A 20,145-nucleotide genomic window follows, 5' to 3' on the forward strand; every position below is an offset into this window, starting at 1 on the left:
CCTTGTAATGTTCAGAAAGCCAGGCTGTCCACACTGCAGAATTAACGCAGTTTAATACCGCTTGAAAAGACTGCCAGGGTTGGACCCCTGGGAACTGAAGTCGGGTGAAAACACCAACACTCTTTTGAAAATGTTTTTCGGTAGAGAAGGCTTGGAAGACTCTGCCCAAAGTCCAGACATTAGGGGTACCAAACTGCACTGGAGACGCATAGGGTTAAAACCAAAAAGCGGTGGCTTCCTAGAGAGGCTTGGGAAAAGTATAGGCAGGGCGGAAATGAGGGGGCGGGGCGTCCTTGGAGGGCGGAAGTGGAGGAGGAGGAAGAGGAGACGAAGAAGACCCACCTTCTTCCTTTTCCTGTCGGGATCCTCCATTGCAGGCACAGCAGGGAGCTTCTCTCTGTGAGAGGTGGCTGAAGGTGAAGGAGGAGACCAAAGGCAAAAGGGTGAGTGAGTGAGTGAGTGAGTCTCCATTAGGAGAGGAAAGAAAGGGAAGGAAGGAAGGAGGAGAAGACGAAGGCCATTTCCTGCTTAGGGCAACCCCGTGGAGGTTGGGCCTTGGCCCCGCTCTGAGGCTGAGAGAGTATGACCCGTGCCCAAAGGGGTGTGTGTATATATATTATATCAGGCCTGGGCCAAGTTGGGCCCTCCAGGGGTTTTGGACTACAACTCCCACCATTCCTAACAGCCGACAGGCTGTTAGGAATGGTGGGAGTTGTAGTCCAAAACCCCTGGAGGGCCCAACTTGGCCCAGGCCCGTATTATACACATATTATATACACTTGTAAGCTCTAAAAGTCAGGCACTTCAGTACACATATCTGCCTTGATGTGTGTGTATTATATACACACACTTGTAAGCTCTAAAAGGCAGGCACTTCAATGCATATATCTGCCTTGATGTGTGTGTATTATATATATCATATACACTTGTAAGCTCTAAAAGGCAGATACTTCAATACATATATCTGCCTTGGGTTGTGTGTGTATTAAATGCATATTATATGCACTTGGAGGCTTCAGATAGGTAAGCACTTCAATACATATATCTGCCTTGGTGTGTATGTGTGTGTATGTGTGATACACACACACACACACACTTGGAAGTTCTAGAAGTCAGGCACTTCAATACATATATCTGCCTTGATATGTGTAATATATATATCCACTTGGAAGCTCTAAAAGTCAGGCACTTCAATATATATCTGCTTTGATATGTGCGTCTGTAACATATATGTATTACACTTGTAAGCTCTGAAAATCAGGAACTCCAATACATATATCTGACTTAGTGTGTACCTGTATTTCTATATACAAGGCAGGCATTTCAACACATATACCTGTAGTGGTGTATGTTTGTGGGTATATTATATACATATTACATGCACTTGAAAGCTTTCAAAGGCAAGCACTTCAATACTTTATTTGCATATTATATAGTATGCACTTGGAATATCTAAAAGGCAGGCACTTTAATAAATATACCTGCCTTGGTGTGTATGTTTGTGTGTATATATTATATACATATTATTGTATACACTTGAGAGCTTTAGAAGGCAGGAAACTTCAATACATATATCTGCCTTGATATGTGTGTGTGTGTGATATATAATATACACTTGGAAGTTTTAAAAGTAAGGCACTTCAATAAATATATGCCTTGATGTGTGTATATTATCTATCTATCTATCTATCTATCTATCTAATGCACTTGGAAGCTCTAAAAGTCAGGCACTTCAATACATATATGCCTTGATGTGTGTGATATATATGTAAGCTCTGAAAGTCAGGCACTCCAATATATATATTTGACTTAGTGTCTACCTGTGTTTCTATATACAAGGCAGGCATTTCAACACATATACCTGTAGTGGTGTATGTTTGTGGGTATATTATATCCATATTATATGCACTTGAAAGCTTTCAAAGGCAAGCACTTCAATACTTTATTTGCATATTATATAGTATACACTTGGAATATCTAAAAGGCAGGCACTATATGCACTTGAAAGCTTTAGAAGGCAGGCACTTCAATACATATATATGCCTTGATATGTGTGTGTGTGTGATATATAATATACACTTGGAAGTTTTAAAAGTCAGGCACTTCAATACATATATCTGCCTTGATGTGTGTGTAACACACACAGACTTGTGAGCTCTGAAAGTCAGGCACTTCAATACATATATCTGACTTAGTGTGTACCTGCATTTCTATATACAAGGCAGGCACTTCAGTACATATACCTGTATTGGTGTATGTTTCTGGGTATATATTATATATATATATATATATATATATATATTGCACCTGAAAGCTTTAGAAGGCAGGCACTTCAGTACATTATTTGCATATTATATAGTATACACTTGGAAACGCAAAAAGTCAGGCACTTCAATACATATATCTGCCTTGATGTGTGTGTGTGTATTATATATATTATATATACTTGTAAGCTCTAAAAGGCAGGCACTACAATATATATCTGCCTTTGGGTGTGCATCTGTGTAATATATATATTATATACACTTGTAAGCTCTAAAAGTTCGGCACTTCAATACATATATCTGCCTTGAGGTGTTTGTCTGTGTATGTATGTGTGTGTGTGTGTGTGTCTGTCTCTGTGTGTATAATATACACTTGTATGCTCTAAAAATTAGGCACTTCAATACATATATCTGACATAGTGTGTAACTGTGTTTCTATATATAAGGCAGGCACTTCAATACATATGCCCGTCTTGGTGTGTATGTTTGTGGGTATATTATATATATTATATACACTTGAAAGCTTTTCATGGCAGGCACTTCAGTACATTATTTGTATATTATATAGTATACACTTGGAAGCTCTAAAAGGCATATATCTGACATAGTGTGTAACTGTGTTTCTATACACAAGGCAGGCACTTCAATAAATATACCTGTCTTGGTGTGTATGTTTGTGTGTATATATTATATACATATTATATTGCGTGCATAAGCTCTAAAAGGCAGGCATTTCAATAAACATAACTGTATTGATGTATGTTTGCGTGTATATTATATACATATTAGATGTACTTGAAAGCTTTCAAAGGCAAGCACTTCAATACTTTATTTGCATATTATATAGTATACACTTGGAATATCTAAAAGGCAAGCACTTTAATAAATATACCTGTCTTTGTGTGTATGTTTGTGTGTATATATTATATACATATTATTATATACACTTGAAAGCTTTAGAAGGCAGGCACTTCAGTACATATATCTGTCTTGGTGTGCATGTTTGTAAGTAAGTAAAACTTTATTTATATTCCGCCCCCATTTTCCTGTGGGGACTCAGTGCGGCTTACAATATAAAAGGCAGACATTCCGTACCATAAAAATACAATAATAAATTAAACAATACAACTATACATTCAACCATGCAAACAATCACATAGAGAGCAGTAAAGCAAATTACACAATATCATTAAACCATAGGAAGGTTTTTATTTGTTACCTAAAGGAGGATAGTGATGGGGCCATTCTGATCTCCTTTGAGACGGAGTTCCAGAGGTGGGGGGCAAGTGCAGAGAAGGCCCTCTCTCTTGTCCACACCAACGAAGTTTGTGTGTGTATTACATACCTATTATATACACTGCAAAGCTCTAAAACAGGCATCCTCAAACTGTGGCCCTCCAGATGTTTGGGCCTTCAGCTCCCAGAATTCCTGACAATTGAATAAGCTCATTAGGGCTTCTGGAAGCCCAAACAGCTGGAGGGTGCCTGCTGTAAAAGGCAGGCACTTCAATACATATATCTGCCTTGGTGTGTATGTTTGTGTGTGTGTATTATATGTGATTATATATATTTTCATATTATATTATTGACACTTGAAAACTCTAAAAGGCAGGCACTTCAATACATATATCTGTCTTTGGGTATGTGTGTATATATATTATATACCTATTATATACACTTGTTCTGAGTTTTACATTGTTGTTTTATGTGCCATTGGTTTTACTTTTTTGTATTGTAGTGTGTGTTTATTTTATGCGTTGTTTTAGGTACTTTATGTCATACATAAGCTGCCCGGGTCTCTTCGGGGAGATGGAGGCAGGGTACAAAAATAAAGTTGTTGTTGTTGTTGTTAAAGCTTTAAAAGACAGGGACTTTAGTGTATATATTTGCCTTGGTGTGTATATTATTATTAACTTTATTTGTACCTCGCCTTTCTCCTTGTGGGGATTCAAGGTGGCTAACAATCCACACTAGACAACTTTACAAAGTGCAATACAAGAGTTAAAAACAATACATTACTATCAGAATTAAAATATAATAAATACACTAAAATTGCCTTAAAACTCATATCCCACCCAACCTCCCCAAAGTCTGCCTGTAGTATACATCTTAGAGACACTTGAAAGCTTTACTTTTATTTATTTATTTATTTATTTACAGTATTTATATTCCGCCCTTCTCACCCTGCAGGGGACTCAAAGCAGATTACAATGTACATATACATGGAAAACATTCAATGTCAACTTTAAGTGAAAAGCACTTAAATAAATATTATTTATTTATTTCTACCCTGCTTTCTCTCTCCTAAAGGAGACTCAAAGTGACTTGACATAAAAGCACCAGCATACAATTTAAATATGCAGATATGCAAACATTAAAACAGTATTAAACATAAACAGTTTTAAATAAATCCCAGTTAAACTCAATTAAAACATATCCAAAGTTAAAAACCACAGCACCCCCTGACTTGATCTATAAAAACAAAACAAAACAATCCCCATCATATTCCCAGTCCACTACATCCTCTCCTTATCCCTGCCACATAAAACTAACAAATAAATTATATCTCCCTTATTAAGAAAGATTATAAAATAAATGCAAATAGAAAAAATTGCCTCTTTTGATAAAATGCTGCATTCTGGAACTCCAGTGACACTTTAGAAATTGAACCTGAGACATGGTTGTGTACCATAGCATATTTTTTAATCTCAGATGAGAAAAATGCAGGTGGATTTCTTTTAAAATTCCTTTGTGAATTTTTTCACTTTAAGTCTTCAAAGGCTAGAGTGCGTTGCAGTAATCTATTTGGGGTGTAACAAGAGCTCACATTAGTGAGCTTAAGTCAAACTTTATTCTTATAGCTACAACATCCTTATGAGCTTGGCTAAACTTCAATAATTTTTTAAAAATAAAAAAACCCTTTACTTATTTCAAAATGTTTAACACAATACAATTGTCTTGCTACATCAACTATTCCCAGATTTATAATCCCACCTCCCATCCCTTCACACAGCATTATAAAAACACAGCTCTGTCAGTTCTATTACCTTTACTTATTCTAATTGCATCAATTGCATATAATTATTATATTTTCTCGTTGTTCATCTACAAGCTTTTTTGGTCATTTGGTGGTTTGAAATTACCATTAGTTTTACACATGAAGCTAATACATTGCTCCCTTGTGTTATCAAATAGATCTTCTTTTATTTCTCTCCTTTTGTTAATCTTATAGATCAGTGGTTCTCAACCTGCCTAATACCCCTTAATATAAGGGTGTGCTCTCCCCTCATAAACAGCCCTCCCCTTGGCTGAGAGGCTGGCCAATCACAGTGGAGAATTCTGATGGTCTTTGGCAACCCCTCTGAAACCCCCTCATGACCTCCCCCCCCCTCAGTGTCCCAACCACAGGTTGAGAAATGCTGTTATAGATATATTGTGATAGGGCTATTGCCCATATCATGTTTAACCAATTCTTTATTGGTAAATTCTCTAGCTCATTCCAGGTTCTGACTATTTTGAGTCAATTATTATTGTTGTTATTATATCTATACCCCCACTTTATCTCTCCTAAAGGAGACTCAGAGTGGCTTGACATACAAGCATTAGCATACAATTTTATATGAGTAATATATGATTTTATTTACCAAATCCGTATTTTTATTTTCAGATAATGAAATTATTAGTAGGGTTCTCTTGAGGTGTATTGTTTCCCCTACTACTTGGCTTACCTTTGATAAACACTTCATTTCAATACTTTTTGGGTACATTAGCCACATCCAATCTCCTATTTCTCCACACTTTCTCCAACATAGTTCAGAAATTCCAATATTGATGATATGTAGTTGGAGTGGAAAATCATGCCAGCTATGTATAACTTTCAAAGTGTTTTCCTTTCAGGTGGGATGAAATTGATTTATATGCTTGGGTTTTCCAAATTAAGTCCTGTTGTTTCTCTTTTATTTCAAACGCTAGATCTGATTTGCATAGTAATCCCAATCCATTTCATGCTCCAAATTTTTTACCCTGGAGGTTTTGAGAGACCCAGGTTCTTCTGATAAGTTTTCACGCTCAGTTTGGAATATCGAACTTGGATCTCCCCTATAGTGTACATGCCGCCTGAACTACCAAATTGGGAAATATAACTCAAATCATAGGCAGCCGTATTAGTCGCTGGAACATAGAGGAGTGAACTTATTACACCATTATTATCAAAAACCAATCCACAGGCAGTCAAGTCATTTGTGGGCAGGTACGCAACCTCGCTTGTTCCTTTCCAAATTTCCAAATGGTTTGGGTCCAGTCTACCTACAGGATTTCATTCCCACATATACTCTTTCTGATACACTCAGGTCTTTTTGAGGGATCTCTACTTTCTGCTAAATCCAAATCTACAACTGTTCCCCAAATGGCATTTCTCCCCCTTTGGCCACCCGTAGGTTGTAGAACAGGCATGGGCAAACTTCCGCCCTCCAGTTGTTTTGGAATTTAACTCACATAATTCCTAATAGCCTACCAGCTGCTAGAAATTGTGGGAGTTGAATTCCAAAACAACTGGAGGGCCAAAGTTTGCCCACACCTATTCTATGGAGCCATAGCAGCAGAGTTGTATGGTCCCTGTAAGCCAAGCATGGGCAAACTTTGGTCCTCCAGGTGTTTTGGACTTCAGCTGGTAGGCTGTTAGGAATTGTGGAAGTTGAAGCCCTAAACATCTGGAGAGCCATAGTTTGCCCATTCCTGCTATAAACTGTCCCGGTTAATGGATGTGGCAGGTTGATGAAATTGTTACGCCCTTTAACTCAGGCAACACATAATATTGGACTGATTTTGCTTTGGAGTGGTTTGGTTTGAAATGAAAATGTTGTTAGAACTTGGATGTGTGAGGACCTTAATTTCACTTGTCTGTTTCTCTTTGAAGGAACAGTAGCCAGCTTTCCATGAAGATCAGAAACGTCACCTTCTCCCCAAACTCTCCATGGTCATGAATGGAGAAAGAGGCAGGAAGTGTGATAAGGAGGCAAGTTGATTGAAGTGAACCAGGAGGGGAAATGAATGCCGAACGAGAAGAAGTGAGCCTTTTGGCTTGCAACGAGTATGAGGTCGTAACCGAGAAGGTGAAAATTGAAGAGCAGGAGACCAGAGGCCCTGCGCTGTCGGAGAGTCCGAAACGGTCCAGAAAGACCTCTCACCCCGTCCAGATTGGGAAGATCGGAGAACGCCTGAGCTGGGTGGCGGCAAAACGAGCTGAACATGAGCTGAACAATGGCCTGTTGTCCCAGTGTCCAGATTTCCTGAAGACGATACAGGTTCCTTATTCAGGTTGGAGAAGCCCCCAAAGGTCTAGGACCCCTTTCCCATCTCCTTTGGGAACTCCGGCCGGCAAGTCTCATGGGCCGGATGAAGAGGTGACGAGCAGAGGTCTGCAAAGCAGTCCAAGTACAGATTGCGGTGAAAAGGCAGGCGATGACAACGGGAAGGGAGATGTCTCGCAGGAAGAAGATCTCACCGTCGAGATGCAACGCCAGCGCTTCCGGTGGTTCTGCTACCAAGAGGCTGAGGAACCCAGGCAGATTTGCGCCCAGCTCCGTGAACTCTGCCTCCAGTGGCTACAGCCGGATCTCAACTCAAAGGAACAAATGGTTGACCTGATCGTCCTGGAGCAATTCCTGGCCATCTTGCCAGAGGAAATCCAGAGCTGGGTGGGAGATGCGGGACCCGAGACCTGCGCCCAAGCTGTGGATCTAGTGGAAGAGTTCCTTCTGCGGCAGCAAGAGACGGAGAGGTGGAAACAGGAGGTGAGGGCATGCAATCTGAGGAATTTCAAGTGTTGCTTTTGCTCTGATTAGGCTTTTGGGTAAGGTTGCCCTTACTCTGAATGAGCAACCCGTTTTCACCCCCTTTCCCTGATGATCATGATGATGATGATATTTGAATAAGGAACTATGTAGGTTCCTTATTCAGGTGGAGAAACACCCAAACAACAACAAATAAATAAATGATTATGATTTATTTATTTATTTACGACATTTATATTTTGCTCTTCTCACCCATAATGGGACTCAGAGCATCTTACGAGTTATATGTAAATACATTATATTATTAGCATAGCACAATATTAATAGCATACATTTCCATATTGTACTATATCACTATACTGTAATATTATTAGTAATATTATACGTAATATAAAATATATAATTCTTACATTGTATTATAATGTATTACATTATAACATTATAAATATTATATGTGTATACAATATATTATTAGCACAGCACAATATTAAGAAAAGGCTTATATATTAATATAATATACTAGCCATCCCCTGCCATGCGTTGCTGTGGCCCAGTCTGTTTATATGTGTTTTGTGTGTGTATATATGTGTGATTTTGCGCATATGTTGCAATGTATTCTTTATTTTTTTGGCTTTTTAAGTTTCTTCTGCTGTATTTTTCAATGTTTTTATGAGTGATGGTCACTCGTTGGCCTGATAGATGTATTGTGTCCAAATTTGGTGTCAATTTGTCCAGTGGTTTTTGAGTTATGCTAATCCCACAAACAAACATTACATTTTTATTTATATAGACTGGCCGTCCCCTGCCATGCGTTGCTGTGACCCAGTCTGTGTATGTGTTTTGTGTGTGTATGTATTTGTGTATATATGTGTGTTTGCGTATATACTGTATGTGGTTTTGTGCATGCGTTGTAATGTATTTTATGTTTTTTGGCTTTTTAAGTTTCTTCTGCTTTTCAATGTTTTTATGAGTGGTGGTCACTCATTGGCCTGATATGTGTTGTGTCCAAATTTGGTGTCGATTTGTCTAGTGGTTTTTGACATTTTTATTTATATAGATTAAACATTAAATCATTACATATAAATCAATCACATATAAATACAATTAAAATAGAATTTAAAACAGCTGTTAAAACAACCACAAAGTCCATAATCAGAGCCCATGAGCCATTCCAGTTACAGTGATATTGATTTCCAGCTGTATATTGCATTGTAGGTAATCTCTGAATGCCTGGTTGGAGAGGCTGATTTCACATCACTAGGAAGGGAGTTCCACAGCCAAAGGGCTACCACTGTGAAGGCCCTGTCTCTCGACCCCACCAGCTGCAAAGGAGGTGGGACCGAGAGCAGAGCCTCCCCAGAAGATCTTAATGACCATCATGGTTCTGCCAACCTAGCAGTTTGAAAACATGCAAATGTGGGTAGATCAATAGGTACCGCTTCTGCAGGAAGCTAACGGTGCTCTGTGCAGTCATGCTGGCCACATGACCTTGGAGGTGTCTATGGACAATGCCAGCTCTTTGTCTTAGAAATGGAGATGAGCACTAACCCCAGAGTTGGACACAATTAGACTTAATGTCAGGGAAAACCTTTACGTATATATTTATTTATATACATTGCAAAGCGCGATTGGTGGGGACAAGGGACAGGGCCTTCTCAGTGGTGGCACTACAACTCTGGAACTCCCTCCCCAAGAACATCAGGCATGCCTCAACGTTGGCAGTCTTTAGAAGGAGCTTGAAAACGTGGATGTTCCAGTGTGCCTTCCCAGAATAAGGAATCCCAAGCAATATGTCCCAAATGCACTTTACGAGAGATTTAGAATTGTCTGCATGCCCACCTATCCCTAAAATATCCATCCTATTTCTCTTGAACATGCCCAGCATTTTAAAATTTTAATCATTACATTTGGCCCTGCCGCAGGTTTTAAATGCGTCATGATATTATCGTTATTGTTTTGCTTTGTTATTAGTTATTTATTGTTGTATTGTTGTCGTTGTGTTTTATTGATGTATTTGGGCTCGGCCTCTTGTAAGCCGCACCAAGTCCTGTGGGAGATGGTAGCGGGGTATAAATAAAGGTTTATTATTATTATTATTAGTAGTAGTAGTAGTAGTAGTAGTAGTAGTAGCAGTATATTTAAATGTTTTTGTTTATACCCTACCCTATATCTAAGGATCTCCAAGCAGGTTTCAGTAAATCAATTTAAAACAAACAATAGAGCAGGTCAAGCTTCCCTTCTCTGGAAACTTGAAATACAAATTCTTCCCAAATTGTCCCCACGGTGACACCTTTGCTTTCAGATGGTTTATTGTGAACAAATGTTGTTTAATAGTTCATCATCTTGTTCCATGTGTCCTGTCCTTATCTTCCATCTTCTTGCTTCTCACCTTTCAGGTACTGGGGGAATTCGAGGAAGTGGCCATGAGCTTCTCTCGGGAAGACGATGCCGGCGAGGGACAGCTTTCCAGGGAGATCAAGCGGGAGACAGTGACTTTGTTGGGTAAGAGTGTTCCCAATGCCTGAGTGAAATTGATCCATGGTGGCTGGGGTATTCCATGCTAGTGGCATTGCTCTGGATTTTACATGGAACTTTAACGAAGCTGTGCCAAACTCTATCCAGCAAACAAGAGAATGGCTCCTCCTGGCATTTTGCTAATAATAATAATAATTATTATTATTATTATTATTTATATTCCACTGTCTCCTTGAGGGGGCTCAGAGTGGATTACAGAGTACTTATATAGCAAACATTCAATGCCATTATATAATTGACAACAAAGACAGACAGTACATAACAGTACATAAACAGAGGCAAGGCTTCCCTCTTTTTATCTCCGGCATCTGGGTGCTGTGCTCAACTTGGCCATGGGGAGGTGCTGTTGTTTTATTATTCCACACCGAGGAGCCTGTTGTCCATGGATGCCTTCCTGATTGAATTGCCGGCATGTCTTCAGGGACGCCTTTTACCTCCCCGCCAAAAGCAGTACCTATTTATCTACTCAAATTACTACTTTCAAACAGCTAGGTAAGCAGAAGCTAGGGCTGATGGCGGGAGCTCAACCTGACCCGAGGCTTGAACTGCCAACCTTCCAGTCAGCAAGATCTTCTGTAGCTGGCGGTTTAACCCGCTGTGCTAACCGCGGCCCCCTTCCAGTGGAGGAGGCATGGTGTATGCTTTGGCATTCATGCGGCATTCAAAGCTTTTCCTCTGTCGTGTTGGCAATGTATGTTGGGCGAGTGGGCTTGCTTTCAAAAGACCCTCCCCATAAATGTACAGCAGAGTGACTTAATAGCTGCAGCGTGACCCAGCACCAGTAGCCAAACTGATACAAAGAAGAAAAACACACAGACCAATGTTATCTCTTCCACAGGAGACTTTTCTTTGTAGTAAAATAATATGGTCGCACTATTTACAACAAGGTTTCCATAACACAAATAAACGAATACATAGTAGCTTTACACAAAGCAGCCTTCACACACTGGAGCTTCATACACAAGGCTTCTCTCACACAGAGGTTTACCTCACACTCCCCAGGACAACATTAGCTTTGGCCCACTGACTCTAACAGGCTTCGGCCTACACACTCTTCTCAGGACGACACTAGCTTTCGCCTGCTGACCCTAACAGGCTTTGGCCTACTCAGGATGATGCTAGCTTTTGTTCACTGACCCTAACAGGCTTCGGCCTAATCACTCTACTCGGGACGACACTAGCTTTTGCCCACTGGCCCTAACAGGCTTCGGCCTAGTCACTGTCCTCAGGACAAGGCTAGCTTTGGCCCACTGACTCTAACAGGCTTTGGCCTACTCAGGATGATGCTAGCTTTTGTTCACTGACCCTAACAGGCTTCGGCCTACACACTCTCCTCAGGACGACGCTAGCTTTTGCCTACTGACACTAACAGCCTTCGGCCTACACAGGATGATGCTAGCTTTGGCCCACTGAATCTAACAGGCTTCGGCCTACTCAGTCTCCTCAGGACAACATTAGCTTTGGCCCACTGACTCTAACAGGCTTCGGTCTACACACTCTTCTCAGGACGATACTAGCTTTTGCCTGCTGACCCTAACAGCCTTCGGCCTACTCAGGATGATGCTAGCTTTGGCCCACTGGCCCTAACAGGCTTCGGCCTACTCAGGATGATGCTAGCTTTTGTCCACTGACCCTAACAGGCTTCGGCCTAATCACTCTACCTGGGACGACACTAACCTTTGCCCACTGGCCCTAACAGGCTTCGGCCTACTCACTGTCCTCAGGACAAGGCTAGCTTTGGCCCACTGACTCTAAGAGGCTCCAGCCTACTCATTATCCTCAGGATGACACTAGCTTTGGCCCACTGACTCTAACAGACTCTGGCCTATTCAGTCTCCTCAGGACAACATTAGCTTTGGCCCACTAACAGGCTTCGGCCTACACACTCTCCTCAGGACAATACTAGCTTTTGCCCACTGACTCAAACAGGCTTCAGCCTACTCATTCTCCTCAGGATGACACTAGCTTTGGCCCACTGACTCTAACAGGCTCTGGCCTATTCAGTCTCCTCAGGACAACATTAGCTTTGGCCCACTAACAGGCTTCGGCCTACACACTCTCCTCAGGACAACACTAGCTTTTGCCTACTGACTCTTAACAGGCTTTGGCTTAACCACTCTTCTGGTGCTTGACTCACACTTTTGTAATAAAAAAATACCCATTTAACTTTTAATATTTCTGACAATGTAAACCTAGTATAACAGTCTTCAAGTAAAAGCAGGAAAAAACTGGTCAAGGTACAATAGTCCTATTAGACTATGTAACAAAATTTGAAAAAAATCTGTTCCTTGTCTGAAAGTGTTATTTCCTGTTAAATTGTGTGGTACTTCCTTTGACAATAGTTGTTATACTTCAGAAAATTCATTTTTGTGGCTGCCACAGATTAGGTTGAATTGGTGGAGACTCTGAGATATTCATTGAGAAACCCAAATGTGCTGCAGGGTGTCCCTCCCTTCTATCATAAAATATAAACATTTTCTATATTTTTATGATAGAACCAATTTGGAAATTAGGAAATGACATTTATAACTTGGGAACAATAATTGTGTTACACAGTGTTCCTGCAGTCTCTTCGCAGAAATATTCAAAGGCATCTCCTCACATTCTTTCTAACTCAGCTGGTCATCAACATGTCTTGAGCCACGGCTTGTATATCTTTCTGTTGTTTTAAAGGAATATGTTTTCTTTTATTTTAGGGTGATCCTTCCTCACACTCTTACATCCTTTAAAGTTCAAACCAAATCCATGAGTAGACTCATTGCCCCATTCACCCAGGACCAAAAGATTTGCAATTTTAACATGTGCGGATTTGATTATTCACAGATTTGATTAAAAGTATTCTGTCTAGGAAACTCCCATATAAGCCTATGGTCAACTTCAGCTGGAGAATCTAGAGATCCTAGGGACACCTCTGTAGAAATCTGTAGATCCTTCAGTGGGAATTTATGGCCAGCTTCCAGTGGAAGTTGACCATAAGGCAGGCATGAGCAAGCTTGGGCTCTCCGGATGTTTTGGACTTCAACTCCAGCTGCTGGGAATTGTGGGCTTTCATAGAATCATAGAGTTGGAAGAGACCTCATGGGCCATCCAGTCCAACCCCCCGCCAAGAAGCAGGAATATTGCATTCAAATCACCCCTGACAGATGGCCATCCAACCTGTGTTTAAAAGCTTCCAAAGAAGGAGCCTCCACCACAGTCCGGGGCAGAGAGTTCCACTGCTGAACAGCTCTCACAGTCAGGATGTTCTTCCTTATGTTCAGATGGAATCTTTTTTCTTGTAGTTTGAAACATTGTTCCGCGTCCTAGTCTCCAGGGCAGCAGAAAACAAGCTTGCTCCCTCCTCCTTGTGGCTTCCTCTCACATATTTATACATGGCTATCATGTCTCCTCTCAGCCTACTCTTCTTCAGGCTAAACATGCCCAGCTCCTTAAGCCACTCCTCATAGGGCTTGTTCTCCAGACCCTTGATCATTTTAGTCGCTGGACACATTCCAGCTTGTCAATATCTCTCTTCAATTGTGGTGCCCAGAATTGGACACAGTATACCAGGTGTGGTCTAACCAAGGCAGAATAGAGGGGTAGCATTACTTCCTTAGATCTAGACACTATGCTCCTATTGATGCAGGCCAAAATCCCATTGGCTTTTTTTGCCGCCACATCACATTGTTGGCTCATGTTTAACTTGTTGTCCACAAGGACTCCAGAATCTTTTTTACACGTACTGCTCTCGAGCCAGGTGTCCCCCATTCTGTATCTTTGCATTTCGTTTTTCCTGCCAAAGTGGAGTAACTTGCATTTCTCCCCCTTGAACTTGCATTTCTCCCCCTTTCGTTAGTTTTGGCCAATCATCTCTCTAATCTGTCAAGATCGTTTTGTATCCTGCTCCTGTCCTCTGGAGTATTGGCTATCCCTCCCAATTTGGTGTCATCTGCAAACTTGATGATCATGCCTTCTAACCCTTTTGAAGTTGTTTTGAAGTCCAAAACAACTGGAGGGCCCAAGTTTGCCCATGCCTGCCATAGAGACATGCTGGAAGATCGAAGACATAGAAATTCCAAGAAAGGTGTGCACTCAGATTTTTTTTAAAATCAATTTCTGTATTTGCAGTTTCTCTCTCTCTCTCTCTCTCTCTCATTCTCTCTCTCTCTCTCTCATGGGAATCCCATGCCCTGAATGTGGAGGGCTGACTGTGGATGTGCCGCTTAGTTTTGGAAGAAATGTGGGATACAAATAATAATGAGGATGAAGATTCTTGTCCAAATAAAACCAAATGAATATAGTAAAAAAATGTAAAACTCCGTTTAATAAACCATTATTTTAAAAACTCAGTATTAGTTTAAAACATTCAGAATATAAGTGCAGAAGACATGCTGCATAAAAAAAGCTTTCTTCAGCAACTAGTTGATGCCCAAAACTTTGTCTAAATAAGAGTTTTTTGCCTGCTGAGGGCTCTAGATCAGAAAAGGAACATAGAATCATAGAGCTGGAAGAGACCTCGTGGGCCATCCAGTCCAACCCCCTGACAAAAAGCAGGAAAATCGCATTCAAAGCACCCTTGACAGATGGCCATCCAGCCTCTCTTTAACAGCCTCCAAAGAAGGAGCTGTTTGTGTGAGTGTGTTCCATGGACTGGAAGCAGCTACCAAGAAAGCCTTGTCCTCACTAAAGGTGTCTGTTGGGGTTATTTTTGTGTTTTTTAGTGTCATAGTGGCCCTGTTTACACTGCCCTTATATTCCAGGATCTGATCCCAGGTTATCTGCTTAACCAAGGTTATATGGCAGTGGAGACTCATATAATCCAGTTCAAAGCAGATAACCAGGGATCAGATCATGGGATATAAGGGCAGTGTAGAAGGGCCCTAACACCTAACATTTGTTGTGTATTAGTTTGCTTTAGTCTTTTAAATGTATATTGAAGATGCAGAAAAGATATACTAAGGATATATCTGTGCTGTAGAATTAAAGTTTGACACCGCTTGAACTGCTATAGCTCAATGCATTTGTAGTTTGATGAGGCACCACCACTCTTTAACAGGGAAGGCTAAAGACCTTGTAAATTTATTTATTTGTTTACTATATTTATATCCCACCTTTCTCTACCCTGGAGGGGATGCAAGGCGGCTTACAGATAGGCAATAATCCAATGCCTTCACAACAATCTATAGTTAAAATACATTTAAATTAAAATTAAAATTAAAATTAAATACATTAAAACATTATAGAGCATTACTATCAGTATAAATCATGTAATTAACTGTTGTAATCCAGGTCATTCTCGTAGTCATTGCACATAGTTCCAGTTAGTCAAATTGCACTTTGGTTCTTCTCTGAAGGCTTGATCCCAGCATCATGTTTTCACTCTTTCTGAAGATCAAGAGGGAGGGGGCTAATCTAACATCGATGGGGAGGGAGTTCCACAGCTGAGGGGCCACCACTGAGAAGGCCCTGTCTCTTGTTCTCACCAGTTGTGCCTGTGAAGGAGGTGGGATCAAGAGCAGGGCCTCCCTGGAAAATCTTTGTCTCCGAGGTAAAACTGCAGCTCCCATGTTTCCATAGCATTAAGCTCTGGCAGTTCAAGTGGTATCGAACTGCCTTAATTCTGCAGTGTAGAGATAATAATACTTCTGAATACAACAGAAGATACACCTTCTGTTAGAGCTGGATTTGTTTATGCTGCGGGGCCCACTGAAATTTATGAATATTATGTCCACGATGATTAATACAAGCCCTATGGATTTCAATGTATCATTCCAGCAGTAAATCTGGTATTTCCTCCGTTTTCGTGTCCCTTTCTAAAAAGGCGACTCCTTTTTATTCTGGCAGACAACGAGTGGGAGACTGAGGAGGAAGGATCATCATTTGACCCATCATTAGAAAGAGTCGAGCCTAGAGACCCTGGAGAAAATGTTGAGGATCAAGGTAGGCCAGGTTGGGAGCAGAGAGTACAAATAGACCAGAGAAGGAGTAAGCCCATGCTTTACGAAAATGGTGGCCCCGATGGTATAGACCTCCAGCAAAGGATGTACGCAGTGAAGCGGAGGCATATTTGCAATATTTGTGGGAAGGCCTTTACTCAGAAATCCAACCTCAACAGGCATCAGCGGACCCACGTGGGAGAGAAAAGATTTCATTGTTTCAAATGTGGGAAAAGCTTTAACTGGGAAACGAGCTTTATTCGACACCAGCAGTTCCATACTGGCGAAAAGCCGTACCCATGCTTAGACTGCGGGAAGCGCTTTAGCCGGACCGCAAACCTGATCATTCATCGGAGAATTCACACGGGGGAGAAACCGCATCAGTGCTTAGACTGTGGACAGAGCTTTAGCCAGATCTCCAACCTTGTTAGACACCACAGAGTCCACACGGGAGAGAAGCCTTACAAGTGCACCGAGTGTGAAAAAAGCTTCACCCAGAAGTCCAATCTGATCAAACATCAAAGCATCCACTCAAGCGACAGACCAAACACATCCTCGGATTTCGGGAGAAGGCTGAATCAGAGGCCAAGCCAGAATGGGTTTGATGAGATTCCTCTTGGCGAAAGCCCGTGCATATGCTTCAAATGTGGGAAAACCTTTTCCAGGAGAGGCAACCTTCTTCGTCACCAGACCATTCACACAAAAGACAAACCCCACAAATGTACTGAGTGTGGAAAACGATTCAACCAGAGAACCAATCTGAATGCTCATCAGAGAATCCACACTGGAGAGAAGCCATACAGGTGTCCAGATTGTAGCAAAAGCTTCAGGTGGAGGGCGCATCTCATTATCCACAAGAGGTTGCACACTGGGGAGAAACCCCACAGATGTGCCGATTGCGGCCAGAGCTTTAGTCAGAGATCCAACCTTGTCCGACATCAGCGGACCCACACCGGAGAGAAGCCCTTTCAATGCACCGACTGTGAGAAGAGCTTTGGTCAGAAATCGAACCTCATTAAGCACCAAAGGATTCATGCTGGAGAGAATGAATTTCGTCAGAGCCTAAACGGCGTGAGCCAAGACCAGGTTCTTCTGGAAGAGGAGCCATACAAATGCTTTCGTTGCGGCAAGGTATTTTCTCGGAGAGGGAACCTCCTCAGGCACCAGAGTATCCACACCAGAGAGAAACCACACAAATGCCCTGACTGTGGCAAAAGATTCAACCAGAGGACCAACCTCATCAGCCATCAGAGGATTCACACAGGGGAGAAACCTTTCCAATGTCCGGAGTGTGGAAAGAGCTTTCGGCAGAGCCCACACCTTATTAAACATATGAAAGTTCATACGGAAGAGAAGGCATTGTATGGAAGCTTGGATTATGAAGGAAATGTCCATCCAGAGTTGAACCATGAAAGGACCACCATGGGAGGGAAGTCATATGAATGCCTTAAGTGTGGTAAAGTTTTCAATTGGCAATCAAACTTTATCCGACACCAGAAAATCCATGCCGGCGAAGAACCTCATGAGTGCGCCGAATGTGGGGAAAAATTCAACCGGCAGAAAAACCTCATTGCCCACCAGAGAATCCACATGAGAGAGAAACCTTACACCTGTACGGAGTGCGGGCAGAACTTCATGTGGGAGGCTCACCTCGTCATCCACCAGAGGATCCACACAGGAGAAAAGCCTCATATGTGCTCAGAGTGCGGTCAGAGTTTTAGCCAGAGGTCCAACCTGATCCGACACCAGAGGATTCACACGGGTGAGAAACCCTACAAATGCTCCGAATGCGGCCAGAGTTTCAGCCAAAGGACGCACCTTGTTGTGCACGAGAGGATCCACACCGGGGAGAAGCCGCACAGGTGTCAAGACTGTGGGCAAGGCTTCAGTCAGCGGGCGCACCTTATTGTGCACCAGAGAATCCACACTGGAGAAAAGCCACACAGATGCATGGACTGTGGGCAAGGCTTCTGTCAAAGATCTAACCTCCTTAGACATAGGAGGACCCACGCCTGTGAGAAGAGTAACTAGAGAGGCAGATGCTTCAGGATGGCCCATTACCCTCTCTACTGGCCAAAGATGGCAAGATGTGTGTTTGGATGGTGGGACTACTGCAATCCAAGGCTTCTCTCAGTGAAAGAGTTCTACAAGGACAGGACCAAAACCTTTCAATATTCATGTTTGGATTGCAAGAAACATGAAAACCCAAGATATCTCTCTGCAGAAGAACCAACATCATTCAATATTCCAGAGCAGGAAAGCTACAAGTTACAAGAAAGAAAAACATAGTGATCTCAGTGAATTACTTTGGAAGGAAACAAGGATGCAATGAAATTACAACTCAAATGTAACATAATAGCTACGAGAAAAGTTATTTGACTGGTGTAAATAGTTTCCACATTCAAAAAGTTGCTTTCAAAAGGCATTTTAAGAAGTGTTTTGGAAGGAAATGTTTGTGTCTTAACAGTGTTCTCTTATCAATTCTAAGCATTTTTCTTTCTCAAAAGTGACATAATAAAAATGTAATAATGCAACAAGAAATCTGGGTTACTTTCCCAACATTGTCAGGAGGAGGGGCAGTTGTTTACTTTTCAAACAGTGGGACGTAGAAGGAACTGAGGGAAAGCTTTGTGAAAAACAGCCTGCATCTACATTAGGCATGGGCAAACTTCAGCCTTCCAGTTGTTTGGGACTTCAACTCCCACAGTTCCTAACAGCTGATAGGCTGTTAGGAATTGTGGGGGTTGAAGTCCAAAACACCTGGAGGGCTGAAGTTTGCCCATGCCTGATCTACTCTGCAGAATGAATGCAAATTTAATGCTGCTCTGGCTGCCATGGCTCAATGTTTTGGAATCATGGTTATAGTTTTTTAAGGTCTGTCACCTTCTCTGCCAACGAGTGTTGGTTTTTTATCAATCTACAACTCCCAGGATTCCATGGCACTGAGCCATGGCATTTAAAGTGGTGTCAAACTACATTCATTCTACATGTACATGAACTTAGTATTGTTTGGTCCCTTTTTCTGGCGGCAGAGGAGAGAAACCAGGGGCAAATAGCTGTGAAGGTGTAGGGCAGAAGGAGATCCTTTTGTGTCATGGCTCATGACACCTACATTCTTCAATGGAAACTTCCATGCCAGTGGGATGGTAAATCCTTTGTGTCAGCTTGAAGTGCTAGATCCCCTTCCATGCAGCTGTATAAAATCCCACATTATCTGCTCTGAACTGGGTTAGATGGCAGTGTGGACTCAGATAATCTAGTTTAAAGCAGATAGTGTGGATTATCTGCCTTGATATTCTGGGTTATATGGCTGTGTGGAAGGGCCCTAAGGGTGCATCTACACCCTGTAGAATGAATGTACCCTGACACTATTAAAACTGCCATAGTATAGAAGCTTGGCAGTTGTTGTTGGGTGAGGCACCATCACTCTTGGGCAAAGAAAGTAAATATCTTGTAAAACTAGAACTCCAGGATTCCATAGCACTGAGCCATGGCAGTTCAAGTAGTGTCAAACTGCAGTTATTCTATGGTGTTGATGGCATCATGGGTCACTCCTTTAAAGTTCACATTAAAGCCCAGAACAGATTCACTGCCAGACATTAGCCAAGGACATTGGCAGGGTGCGCTCTGGAAACCCTA

At 41.7% G+C, this 20,145-nt stretch overlaps 1 protein-coding gene across 2 annotated transcripts in view; it reads left to right on the forward strand.

Annotated features, from left to right (window-relative positions):
• The first annotated feature begins 297 nt into the window (after positions 1-297).
• Positions 298-20,145, forward strand: part of LOC132765965 (zinc finger protein 483-like) — a 38,958-nt gene continuing 19,110 nt past the window's right edge. Inside the window, exons 1-4 of one of the 2 annotated variants that reach the window (XM_060760276.2) lie at positions 298-443; positions 7,180-8,056; positions 10,453-10,558; positions 16,415-16,510. In XM_060760276.2, coding sequence (XP_060616259.2) covers positions 7,310-8,056; positions 10,453-10,558; positions 16,415-16,510 — 949 coding nt within the window. In that variant the 5' untranslated portion in view covers positions 298-443; positions 7,180-7,309. The remainder of the gene's footprint in view (positions 444-7,179; positions 8,057-10,452; positions 10,559-16,414; positions 16,511-20,145) is intronic. The other variant, XM_060760277.2, reaches the window with a different exon arrangement.

This window comes from Anolis sagrei, chromosome 2 (genome assembly GCF_037176765.1).
Source record: "Anolis sagrei isolate rAnoSag1 chromosome 2, rAnoSag1.mat, whole genome shotgun sequence".
In the NCBI taxonomy this organism is placed as follows: Eukaryota; Metazoa; Chordata; class Lepidosauria; order Squamata; family Dactyloidae; genus Anolis; species Anolis sagrei.